Raw genomic sequence first — 13,936 nt, forward strand, 5'->3', positions numbered from 1 at the left:
ATCTTTCTCATTTGAAGGGAAGGAACCTTCAAAAATATCCAAAGCCTTTTTACGTTCAAGAATTCATACCATTCTAGAGAATGCCATTGATTTAATGATATAGTAAGACATAGAAAGTGTACTGCTTAACATTTCTGTAGAATCTTTTTCAGTTAAATTGTATTTATTGAGCTCTTACTGTGTGCAGAGCACGGTACTAAGTGCTTGGGAGAGTACAATATAACAATAAAACAGACACGTTCCCTGCCCACAACGAGCTTACAGGCTAGATGGGAAGAGAGACATTAATATAAATAAATAAAATTACAGATATGTGCATAAGTGCTGTGGGGCTGGTAGGGAGGATGAATAAAGGGAGCAAGTCAAGGTGACACAGAAGGACGGGAGAGTAATTATCTGTTGGATATGAAGAGGGAGGGCTTTCCAGGCCAGAGGCAGGATAAGGACGAGAGGTCTGCGGCAAGACAGACGAAAATTGAAGTACGTTGACAAGGTTGGCATTAAAGGGGTGAAGTGTGAGGGCTGGGTTGTAATAGGAGAGTAACGAGGTAAGGTAGGAGTGGGCAAGTTGATTGAATGCTTTGAAGTGAAAAGTGAAAACCGTTTTATTAGATATTCACAAAAGAGGTCCTGTACAGAAATTAGAATCTGGTAATACTTTAGTCTAATACTTTGAGTTTTCGGGTTCTTATTTTAATTAGAATTTAAAAGTCACAGGCAATTATGATTATTTGAAACATGTTTTTGGGGATAAAAGTGTAATTAGGATTTGAAATGTACTTCAAATTACACACTTTTGCAGTTTTCTACTGTTGCTTAAAAATTTTACAATTACGGCAAAGAAAAATTGCATGGTTTTATAATGAATACAGGTTTTTGAGCAGCCTTCAGTAAAGTCTCTTTTTGGGCTGGTACTTGCTAAGTGGAATATCAGGTGCCTCTCTATTGGTACTGGTAATTACATGTTGGAAAATATTATTATACATTAGCTTTAGATGGAAGCAGATGATTTTTTCCTGTGATGCAGCAAAGGTATTTCAGATAAGGGGAAGACTTAAACACTTTAAAATAATTCTTTCTCTTATCCTTTCATCTCCATTTCCCCATTACAAATTTCCCTGTTCTGTTCTTTAGGTAAGGGTCATTCCTACTGCTGTTTCTGTGCAACACAGAACTTCTTACTTGACTTTTAACTGAGGGTATGTGCTACCCCAATCCATTACCTCTGATGTTGTTCCTTTAGGCAGGGCTGTTATCTCCAGGATATTGGTTGATGGGAACCCTTTTTTTCCTCCTTTATGTTTCCTCAACACTTGGTGACAAATGATCATAAAGCAACTAAAATTACATCACCTAAAAATTACTGAAGAGTCCAGAAATTGAAATTAGCCTCACAGTTATCAGTCAGGTAATGGAGGTTTGGGCAGCCTAATTTTATCTCCTTTTACCACTGTTGGGTAGGGACTGTATATGTTGCCACCTTGTACTTCCCAAGCGCTTAGTACAGTGCTCTGTACACAGTAAGCACTCAATAAATAAGATTGATTGATTGATTGATTATTACTCTATTTATTTTACTTGTACTCTATATTTATATATTATATTCTATTCTATGCTATAGAATTCTTGTATTCTATTTATTTTATTTTGTTAATATGTTTTGTTTTGTTGTTTGTCTCCCCCTTCTAGACTGTGAACCCACTGTTGGGTAGGGACCATCTCTATATGTTGTGAAGCAGCGTGGCTCAGTGGAAAGAGCCCGGGCTTTGGAGTCAGAGGTCATGGGTTCAAATCCCGGCTCCGCCAATTGACAGCTGTGTGACTTTGCGCAAGTCACTTAGCTTCTCTGGGCCCCAGTTACCTCATTTGTAAAATGGGGATTAAGACTGTGAGCCCCCCGGGGGACAACCTGATCACCTTGTAACCTCCCCAGCGCTTAGAGCAGAGCTTTGCACACAGTAAGCGCTTAGTAAATGCCATCATTATTATTAACTTGGACTTCCCAAGTGCTTTGTCCAGTGCTCTGCACACAGTAAGCGCTCAGTAAATACGATTGAATGAATGAATGAGCGTAAAGGGGATCCTTCAGCGCTTAGAACAGTGCTTTGCATGTCATAAGCGCTTAATAAATGCCATTATTATTATCACAGTCTTCTAGACTGTGAGCCCACTGTTGGGTAGGGACTGTATATGTTGCCAACTTGTACTTCCCAAGCGCGTAGTACAGTGCTGTGCACACAGTAAGTGCTCAATAAATACGATTGATTGATTGATCATTATTATTATTATTATCCTTCCAGGACTGGGCATGTGAGACTAGGTAGAGGTAATCTTATAGGGGCCCAGTAGCCCCACTGGCGTGTGAGGCTACTGTGCATTGTAGCTCCTGCTGCTGGCTAGGCAAGTGTGACTTCCCAAAGTGGGCCTGGACTTGAGGGGGGGCTTCACCTTAACGATCAGCTGCTTTTTTTGATGAAATACCAGGGAAGAAGCCACTCGGGCTCAACCACCACCAGCAGAACAATTTGGCCGGAGGAAGGAAACGGTAAGAAAAGGAGCCTTTCTTCATGGCCGGCCCTAGGCAAGTGTGACTTCCCAAAGTGGGCCTGGACTTGAGGGGGGGCTTCACCTTAACGATCAGCTGCTTTTTTTGATGAAATACCAGGGAAGAAGCCACTCGGGCTCAACCACCACCAGCAGAACAATTTGGCTGGAGGAAGGAAAGGGTAAGAAAAGGAGCCTTTCTTCATAGCCGGCCCTCTGCTGCCTCCTGCTGGTCCCTGAGGGGACATCAATCAATCAATCAATCAATCAATCAATCGTATTTATTGAGCGCTTACTGTGTGCAGAGCACTGTACTGAGCGTTTGGGAAGTCCAAGTTGACCGCCGGGCTGCTTTTCTTGGCACATCAATTCCTGCTACGGGGTTTTGGTTTCCCCGTTGGACAGCCACCAACTACTGTTACAATTGGCCTAGTTTTAGAAATGGAAGTTCTAGAAGTAGGAAAACTCTCTGTCATGACCCATTGGTCTCCCAAGTGATTGCCAAACTGGAAGAAGCAGACATAATAATAATAATAATAATAATAATAATAATAGCATTTATTAAGCGCTTACTATGTGCCAAGGCACTGTTCTAAGCACTGGGGAGGTTACAAAGTGATCAGGTTGTCCCACGGGGGGCTCACAGTCTTAATCCCCGTTTTACAGATGAGGTAACTGAGGCACAGAGAATAATAATAATAATAATAATAATAATAATAATAATAATAATAATAATAATAATAACAATAATAGCATTTATTAAGCGCTTACTATGTGTAAAGCACGGTTCTAAGCGCTGGGGAGGTTACAAAGTGATCAGGTTGTCCCACGGGGGGGCTCACAGTCGTAATCCCCGTTTTACAGAAGAGGTAACTGAGGCACAGAGAATAATAATAATAATAATGGCATTTGTTAAGCGCTTACTATGTGCAAAGCACTGTTCTAAGCGCTGGGGAGGTTACAAAATGATCAGGTTGTCACACGGGGGGCTCACAGTCTTAATCCCCATTTTACAGATGAGGTAACTGAGGCACAGATAATAATAATAATAATAATAATAATAGCATTTATTAAGCACTTACAATGTGCAAAGCACTGTTCTAAGCGCTGGGGAGGTTACAAAGTGATCGGGTTGTCCCACGGTGGGTGCTCACAGTCTTAATCCCCGTTTTACAGATGAGGTAACTGAGGCACAGAGAATAATAATAATAATAATAATAGTGATGGCATTTATTAAGCGCTTACTATGTGCAAAGCACTGTTCTAAGCGCTGGGGAGGTTACAAAGTGATCAGGTTGTTCCCCGGGGGGGCTCACAGTCTTAATCCCCGTTTTACAGATGAGGTAACTGAGGCACAGAGAATAATAATAATAATAATAATAATGGCATTTATTAAGTGCTTACAATGTGCAAAGCACTGTTCTAAGCGCTGGGGAGGTTACAAAGTGATCGGGTTGTCCCACGGTGGGTGCTCACAGTCTTAATCCCCGTTTTACAGATGAGGGAACTGAGGCACAGAGAAGTGAAGTGACTGGCCCAAGGTCACACAGCTGATAATTGGCAGAGCCGGGATTTGAACCCATGACCTCAGACCTGTATATATGTTTGTACATATTTATTACTCTATTTATCTTGTACATATCTATTCTATTTTATTTTGTCAGTATGTTTGGTTTTGTTCTCTGTCTCCCCCTTCTAGACTGTGAGCCTGCTGTTGGGTAGGGACTCTCTCTATGTGTTGCCGACTTGTACTTCCCAAGCGCTTAGCACAGTGCTCTGCACACAGTAAGCACTCAATAAATACAATTGATTGATTGATTGACTCCAAAGCCCGGGATCTTTCCACTGAGCCATGCTGCTTCGTAATATGTTTAATGCAGCACAAATCAATCCACGACCAGGAGAGATGTTACACTGAACATTTTTTTGCAGGTTAACGATGGAATAGCCTTGAAAAAAATTCCAATCAAAGATTAATTTAACCTCTTTATCTAGTCATTAGAAAAATTACACCCATGTGAAAGGCGTAACAGCCGTGGCCTGTTTTGGAAGTCAGGGAAGAGGGTCTGCATTTTGGCTCCCTCACCTGCGTCTTTAAACAATCATCTTTTCCAGAGTTTTGGGGGAGATTTCCATCCAATTCTGGTGGAGCAAAGTCTACCAGCAGGACATCACATTGATGTCATTTGAATTGCATTGAATTTGAACTGTATTGATATAAATCAAACCGGTTTGCATCCTAGTGGTTTATCATCATCTAATTGGAGAATCTAGAAGGACCATTTGGTGGTGTAATAATATTTTGCATTTCATTTAGGCCTTTATTTTCATAATGGTTGCTAGCTTTCTATGTAAAAGAAGACATGAATTCCATTTACAGTCTACTCTCCATTGTAAGAACAATTCATGTTTTAGATAAGAATGATTTGCATATTAAATGTAGTTAAAAATAAATGAATCCTTTGACAGGACTTGCGCCTTTTATGAGAATATAAAGCATCCTTCTTAATAGAGGTATATATTAGATTTTGATATGGCTTGGTGTGATATCACTAGGGCTAAATTATGACTAAACAAGTTACATAAATAGATTTAAGTAATATTCAATCTGTGCTTCAAGGATTTCTAAATACCGAGGACTAGGAAAAAGATTTTTCTCCATTTTAAACAAAAGTGATATTTTTCCAAAACGTGTATCTCTTGTATGTATGTATCATCATCATCATCAATCGTATTTATTGAGCGCTTACTGTGTGCAGAGCACTGTACTAAGCACTTGGGAAGTACAAATTGGCAACATATAGAGACAGTCCCTACCCAACAGTGGGCTCACAGTCTAAAAGGGGGAGACAGAGAACAAAACCAAACATACTAACAAAATAAAATAAACAGAATAGATATGTAAAATTAAAATAAATAAATAAATAAATAGAGTAATAAATATGTACAAACATATATGCAGGTGTGTATATGGTATTACTATGGTTACAATATAAATGTTTCTGAAATTTCAGTTCAGTAATGCCTTTTATTTTCATTAATCGAAGCACAGTGTTTGAGGCGCAAAATATTTTACATGCCATACAACAAACAGATCAGAGGATTTTAGCCCTTATAATTTCATCACATTGGCCAAGCCAGGGTTTAGCACAGCTGTAAGCTTGTTATGGGCATGAACTATATATGTTTATTGTTATAGTGTACGCTCCCAAGCGCTTAGTACAGTGCTGTGCACACAGTAAGCACTCGGTAAATGCAACTGAATGAGTGAAAATCCTCAGGTTTCCTTTGGCAACTTGCTAATAATTATGACAATAAACAGTGGAGAATACACGCTGCTCCCTATTGATGGGATTTGCCAGGGATTTCTCCCAAAGGAAAAAAAATGTGGCCAATTGTAAATAACAGAACAAGCTCCTCCAGAGTCGTCCTCAATCACTATGAACCGGTAAAACATATCCCACATTTGCTGAATGAGAGTGGTCATTCGATGTGCAAAGAAGGGTAGGTAATAAACCCTAATGGACTACTTGGTAGTCAAGCAAATTGTATCTGTCTGTAAGAAGTTACGTTAGATTTTCAGCAAAACAGGGCAGAGACATAAAGGAAATAATAATGATGGAATACATTCTCTAATACCTTGTTTTTTGTTATTTTTTATCAATTTTCTTGAGAACCTGTGTTCATATTGGAAGTGTGCATATGCCAGGTTGGTACATTGCTCTGTGCAAAATACACACTCAGTAAATACCACTGATTGATTGAAGACAGATGCCTATGTTACCTTAGCCAGAAGATAGGCGTGGGTTAGTAGGGGAGAAAGAACACTGGTAAATGAGGGGCCTCATAGTAGACTCTAAAAAGTTTTGACGTTACTTGAAAATTTTGTAAAGGCTGCCCTTCAAGTTTTTTGACCTAATGATAATGCTGAATTTGCATTGTTATTATTGGAGCTTCTTTTACCCACAGTGCAAATTCACAATTCCTTCCCAGAAAAGAAGGTGCTTTCAACTTCCCTACAAGTAAAATTCCAAATATGCTGCTCCCAGAATTTTACTGTGGTACATTGTACCCTTAAAAGTCTAATAAGCTTTCTCCAGAAAGACTTGCCAAATATAGGAAATTCCATTCATGTCAGTAACAAGTATCAGAAGCATTACACTAGAGCAAAAGTCCCAGGAAACAGGGGCGGCAAGAGGAGATCGTGTATGGAAAATGTAAGTTGAGTTAATGGACCAACTGAAGTGTAGCATTGTGTGTTCTGGTATTTTTCCCAATAATATTATTGCTTTTCTGTCTCAACAGTGAAGTTAATTGCTCCTAGATAGTTGGACAAAAATCTTATCCGTGCTAGAGAGCTGAAATTAAAACCATGAAATTATTTCTGTGGATCTCAAGAAATGCAATCATCTATTGTGTAGGAAATATTAAAGAAATTTGGTCAGTTTAAGTTCTGGTATGTGCTCATCTGGTACAAAAATGTATACCCACTTAAATTATCACTTGAGAATATCTTCATAAATGTCCCATTTAACTCTTACATATTCAGAGTAAGTAACCGGGCAGTTTTTGAAAAGATACTTTTCAAAAATACCAGTGCTGGAAGTCAGTTCTACTGCCTCATGTCTTTTGAGGTACGAAGTTCCACAGAGCTGAGGGTGACTCTTATTAAGTATGGAAACAAAATTGCTTTAAGATTTCCAACCCTGTTAAGGAAATATTTAGCTTCAGCTCAGGTAATTCACCTGGCAGGTGGCCTTGAGTCCACTGAGGGTCTGAGATGGAATGCAGTGGCTGGGAGTATCTCCTAGGAAATGTTGGGCAGGTTGTGTGCGCTATTTCCATTTCCGTACAGAAACAGCTTGTGACCGCTTTTAGACATCCTTTAGCCCAAGGGCAATAGAAATGCGTGCCTCGACTGAAAATATAGTTTGGGATCTGTGTACCGTTCCTCCAGTCCATTCCTACCCCTATATTACATCTACCAACTCTGTTATATTGTACTCTCCCAAGGGTTTAGTACAGTGCTCTGCACCCTGTAAGTGCCCGATAAATAAAATTGAGTTAGAGTGCAGCAGCAGTTCTATGAACAAAGGATCACCTTGCTGTCACATGAGAGAGAAACCCTGAATTGGCCCTATGAGGGTGTCCCCTCTGTCCTCCCAAACTGTTCCAGCAGAGTCCCCCCTCCTGGGAGGGCAGGCCCAACTGTACTGTCAAAATGAAATCGATCAACGTATTCACTTTACATACCGTTTGCCACTTGGCTTTTGATCTTTCCGCTTCAAACTTAGCAACTTCTTTGCGGTCATGAAATGATACTAGCAGCTTCCACGTGCAAAGCAGGACAATTCCAATGAGAAGAATAGCAAGAGAAACTCCCAGCATTATCATCGGTATGTTCGGGGGTTGTGGGCAATCTGCGGAAATAAAGTGAGGTGTTACGTCGGAGGCAGGATGACCAAGTGGAAGGAGTATGAAACGGCGGGGCCAGGAGACCCGAGTTCGATTCTCAGCCGTGCCACTGGCCGGGAAAATCACTTAACCTCTCTGGGCCTCTCCAGTTTCCTCATCTGTATATAGGGATAAGATAGACTGTGAGCACATTGAGGGCCAGGGCCAGTGTTTGATCTCATAATCTTGTATTTTCCCCTTTGCTTAGCACATATTAAGTACATAGGTGATACTATTATTATTAGTTGAATGTAGTTAGTGCAGCATATCTAGTCAATTGGGGAATAGCCATAAGGTATTTCATCATCATCATCATCATCAATCGTATTTATTGAGCGCTTACTGTGTGCAGAGCACTGTAAAAGCGCTTGGGAAGTACAAGTTGGCAACGTATAGACAGTCCCTACCCAGCAGTGGGCTCACAGTCTAAAAGGGGGAGACAGAGAACAAAACCAAACATACTAACAAAATAAAATAAATAGAATAGATATGTACAAGTAAAATAAATAGAGTAATAAATATGTACAAACATATATACATATATACAGGTGCTGTGGGGAAGGGAAGGAGGTAAGATGGGGGGGATGGAGATGGGGACGAGTGGGAGAGGAAGGAAGGGGCTCAGTCTGGGAAAGCCTCCTATTTGACATGAGAATAAATAAAAACACACATAAAAAATAGGTAAGTGCCCAATGGAGTGACAGGACTGAAAGTGTGGGGTGATCAATTAGAGAATGACTCCTGGAGGAGGTTTTTTTTTTTTTTTAGGAGGGCTATGAATGAAAGGGAAGTTCATAGTTTGGCCAAGCTAAAAAGAGAAGGCATTCCAGAGCAAAAAACATAAGCAGTGGGTCAAAATGGAGAAGCAGCATTGCCTAATGGAGAGAGCACAGGCTTGGGAGACAGAAGGACCTGGGTTCTAAATCTGGATCTTCCAATTGCTTGCTCTGTGACCTTGGGCAAGTCACTTAACTTCTCTGTGCCTCGATTTCCTCAGCTGCAAAAATGGGGATACCTGTTCCCCATGTGGGACAGAGACTGTGAGACCTAATTAACTTGTACCTATCCCAGCACTTAGAACAGGGTTTGACACGTAATAAGTGCTTAACAGATACCATAAAAAATGACAGAGAGTAAGGTCACAGACCTGGCAGGAGACCAGCCCCCACCTAGAATTATTTGGGACATTCTGAGAAGAGGCTGGCTCTTCTGCCTATTACTGTGGGAAAGTTCCATGCTGTGGGACCGGAGCTGAGTTTATGCTCCTGAGACTACCAAGAAAAGGGCTGTGGAAGTACGTTTTTCTCATCTTAAGCTATGCCTGGGGTAGAAGTGACGCTACGGTGAGTTAATTGGGGGTTATCTTAGACTTGAAGCCTTAAGTGACTTAAAGTCGCTTAACTTTCCAGCCATTTCACGAAGCAAGTTTTCAAGTAGCCAACGGCTGGGCCAAAGCACAATTTTTGTCTCACTTCTGGGAACCAGATCATTCATTCATTCATTCAATCGTATTTATTGAGCTCTTACTGTGTGCAGAGCACTGTACTAAGCGCTTGGGAAGTCCAAGTTGGCAACATATAGAGACGGTCCCTACCCAACAGCGGGCTCACAGTCTACCAAGGGAAGCAGCATGGCACAGTGGAAAGAGCCCGGGCTTTGGAGTCAGAGGGCATGGGTTCAAATCACCCTCTTGGCCCTGGCACTGTTGAACCTCAGTGGCTTTAAACAACACCTTGTAAATCTCAACTTTATTTTCTTTTGCGATCTTTTCCAGTTTGTGGTACTAATTAATTCCCAATTTGTCCCATTTGGGATTTGGTTCATCCATAGTCCCTGGGCTCTACAGAGAACTTTCAACTGGATCCTGGTCGGAGTTTTCAATCCCAGGAGTTTTCAATCCCACATCTGCCTTGGTTAATATCAAACACAGGGTGCTCAGTATTTTTAGCCCTAGTCCAGCGGTCTACAACCTAGTGGTCCCAACTTCGATCTTCTGAGGAAAAACATCTCACTGGAGTCTAATTACAGAGTCAGGATTGTTGACAGTAAAGAATAATTAGGAAGGAAGCGTGAGGGAACAAAGAACACAAGTTGGAGTGTATCAGGGGAAACTGAAGCCAATGGTAGAGAGTTTTAGTTTTGTGTGAGGAGCTGTGGTGAGTCATAGGAGGTTTTGAGCATTTTGTGAAGGTGAATGAAGTGCTCTGACACTTTTAAAAAGATAATCCTTGGAGCCGTATGTAAAATAGCCTGAAGAGGGAAGTGGATGAAGCAGGGAGCCACTGTAGAGCCTGTTCATAGTTGTCCAGCTGGGATGGGATCAGAACATGAACTGGGGAGAAGCAGAAGGTAGGACAATTTTCAGGACTTAGATACAGACTAAATATGGGATATGAAGAAAGCAGCATGGGTGTCAGAGGACCTGGGTTCTAATCTCGCTCTGCCAATTGCTTGCTGTGTGACCTTGGGTAAGTCACTTAACTTCTCTGTGCCTCAATTTCCTCAACTGTAAAATTGGGATTCAGTGCCTGTTCTCCTTGCTGCTTAAACTGTGAGCCCCGTGCAGGGCAGGGAGTGTGTCCAACCTAATTAACATCTACCTATGCCAGCGCTCAGGACAGTGTTTGACACATAGTAAGCATTTAACAAATAGTATTAAAAAATACGGAAGGCAGTGATGGAGCAGAGTCCAAGATGAAATAGCAAGGTTGTGGATCACAGAAGATTGGATACAGTAAAAGGAAAGTTAGGGAAAGGAGAAGGTTTAGAAGGGAAGATGGGACGTTTAGTTTTGCCTATATATAATTTTAAAAGCCTGGGAATCAACCAGCTGAAGGTGATTCAAAGACAGGAGAAAATAGGAAATGTTAAGCAGGTGATAGGCAATGGTCAAAAATTTAGATGAAAGTGTTATTTTTAGAGAAACAGTAACGGGAACCAGGGGAGGGCTCCTGGAGGGTGAGGCTAAAGTGAAAAGAGTTCAGACTAGGTGAGGATCCCACTTTCTCCAAAAGAGGGAATGTTGTTCTTAGTACAGATGTTTTTAATGGGCAGCTCGTTTGGGTCTTACTCCTTCCTTCTCTAGAATGAATAGAAAGCAGAATCCTTATTATGACACTTATTAAGCAGTTACTGTGTACTAAGCACTGGGGTAGATACCAGGTTCCAAGATCAGACAAAGAGACTTTGCCGTCAGTCTTAGACCATTTTACAGATGGTGGAACTGAGTCCCAGAGAGGTTAAGTAATTTATCCTTGGTCACAAAGCCAGCCAGTGGCAGAGCTGGGACTCAAAGCCTGGTCTCCTAACTCCTGGTCCTCTCCTCTTCCCACTAAACCACACTCTTCAGTTATTCTGATCGAGTAGATAGGAGCACTTCATTTTTGGCTCATTAACAGTAGGACTCAAAGAATGATTGATAGTAGACAGTGAACACTGAATATTAAATGCCTGTGCTGTAGGTTATAGAATTCCCCTATAAGAGAGAAACCCTAAGGGAAAATGACTGAGACAAAGTGAGACATATTTCATTAATTTTTTCTTTCGTTCTGTTAAGCCTTATGGAAAGACTTCTCAAAGATTGTGAGCATCGCCCTTTGTGATTATGGTAGAAAAAAACAAAACAAAGAACACCTCCCAGTAGGAAGCTGTCTGAGCTTTGGGGTTTTAGAATTGTATTCCAGTTAGCCCTATCTCTGGGACTTATCTGAGGGAGTTTTGGATCTTTTCATTCTGACTCTAATGGTCACGTCAGCAACTATTCCCCATTTAAAAAGCATTTTTCCTCCAAATAGCTTGTTTTCCTGTCAGTCCTTCCAGCAGCTATCGGAGAAAACCTGAATTTTTTGATAAAGCATTGTAAATCCTTTCCCTAGGCTATCCCTTAAAAGAAAAGCATCAAAATATTTATGTAATATATGAAATTGTCATTAAAATTTTCCTTACTATATACATTGTGAAGAAAATCATGTTGTGGGAAGGAAATGAATCCTGCTTTCCAAATGTTAGAATTGAATTTAATGAGAGAAGTTACACATAGGGTTAAAACATGCTGCTTGTGAAAAAATGTATATCTAAAGCATTTGTGGATCTTGGGAGTATAGCAACTACCAAAACAGGTTGTTGCTTTGGATTCACATATGTTCCATAGCCAGAGGGTCCAAGCACATGATGAAAAAGTCATTTAGTAAAGGAAGCAGTGCAAAGGATATTGTTGGATATTGTTGGAGAGCTGAAGTGCTGCTCTCTAACACAGAAAATTCATGCCGCATAAGGGTCATACAACTACTTGTGCATTATCAGGCTAGTAAGACGGCACTGAAGGAGTTTTTGAAAGGCATTTGGCTTGGGGCTTTCAATTTTAATTAAACAATGACTAGGTTGAAATAAGGTGTAATCAAAAGTAAGTGGAGATTATATCTAAATATTTGCTGTAGAGTGTAGATTGTAACGAGTATTTTTTTGTAGATAATACTGGAGAAAAAATAGTTAGTGATACCAGAGGATTGTTTCCAAATATAGGAAGCTGGATGGAGCTGCCAGCTGCCCTAAAACACAAAGGACAACCAGAAATATGTTGGAAATTGGGGCTTGGAATCTCAGGGTGCAGTAAAGGGCCTAAGGGATAATTATGTGTGACGATATATGGCCCCATCCCTCACATTACATCCTGCTGCTGCTGGGAACCCAGCACCTAACTGTAGGAGATGGTGTGGCAGCAATAAGGGGCCACAGAAGTCGGGTACTGCTCCTGAATTCTCTTATTTCCCCCTTTGGTCTTTTCTCTAAGCTCTTTCTCCTCTTCCCGAGAAGAGGGGATTTTGAACAGTCACTGACTGGTCGCCTTAATTTACATATGATTAACAGAACGTCTGTATAATCGGTCAAACTTCTGGGCAAGGTTTGTCCCTTTCAAGGGTATCAATAAAAAAAACACATTTGGACATGAATTAAGTTAGTTTTACAAGGTCACCTTACTAGGTGATCATTTAAAGATACCAAGTATCAAACTGTTTAACTATCTACTTTCAGATAGAGCAAATCATAGAGCGAATCAAAGAGCGAATCAAAGCGTGCTATCAGAAGTTTGGTAGCATTTTTCCATTTTGGACCATTCAAAGAGTATTTGCGTCTGTTTCCCAAGGTGTAATAATAGTGCTTGCTATTTTCAATGATGATTCAAGCTACCTACCTTTCTGGTTTATGCTATGAAGGACAGTTCTTCCCTCCTCATCTGAAGCCATTAAGAATGTAATAAGACAGTCATTTTCACCTTGCAAAGAGCAGGATACTGAATTGTCTTTTGACACATCTGTGGAGAAAGAAGTCGTCCAACAGTCAAAAAAGATTTAACCAGAGTAGATGCCGCAGAGCCTACTGGATTAACGCGTGACATAGGTTTTCAAAATGTGGCAGGGATAGAAGAGTCAAAAGAATGGGATTTTCAGGCTACAATTCTCTCTTTTCTCACCAAGAGCATTTTTAGTTTTTCTGCCATATTTCAGAAGAGTAGCCTCAGATGTTGTCAACTGTCCTGACCGTCAAATGCACCTATCAATCTGCCACCCTGGAAGCTTCAGTGAATTGGAAATCCTTCCAAGACAAGCTAGCGCCAGCTGTCTGGGGAATATGATAGTCCCAAGTATCATACAAAGTAAGATACATGTTCTCTTAAAATGCACTGTTGGAGTGTGTAGGTTGTGTTACAGGAGGTATTCATATATCAAACTAAAACCTTCACAAAAAAGGCTGCCGTTTAGTCTTTCCACAGTGCAAATACAAAAGATTAACATGCTATGCCTGGTAAGAACAGTAACCATAAATTAAGAACTGAAAACTGATTTCCAAATCATTGTATTGTGATTTAGGGAGAAGCCAATCAAAAGTATTTGACAGTTTTATTCAGGCTTACTGCAGGTGTGCAGGAAAACCTGCAGGT

General features: G+C 40.6%; 1 protein-coding gene across 2 annotated transcripts in view; it reads right to left on the reverse strand.

Annotated features, from left to right (window-relative positions):
- The window catches only part of ITGB6 (integrin subunit beta 6), a 53,971-nt gene that overhangs the window by 1,093 nt on the left and 38,942 nt on the right, over positions 1-13,936 (reverse strand). For both annotated transcript variants that reach the window (XM_038751277.1, XM_038751276.1), the window contains 2 exons: positions 13,190-13,309; positions 7,798-7,964 (listed from right to left, as the gene is read on the reverse strand). In XM_038751277.1, coding sequence (XP_038607205.1) covers positions 7,798-7,964; positions 13,190-13,309 — 287 coding nt within the window. The remainder of the gene's footprint in view (positions 1-7,797; positions 7,965-13,189; positions 13,310-13,936) is intronic.

The sequence above is a fragment of the Tachyglossus aculeatus genome, chromosome 9, assembly GCF_015852505.1.
Source record: "Tachyglossus aculeatus isolate mTacAcu1 chromosome 9, mTacAcu1.pri, whole genome shotgun sequence".
Taxonomy (NCBI): Eukaryota; Metazoa; Chordata; class Mammalia; order Monotremata; family Tachyglossidae; genus Tachyglossus; species Tachyglossus aculeatus.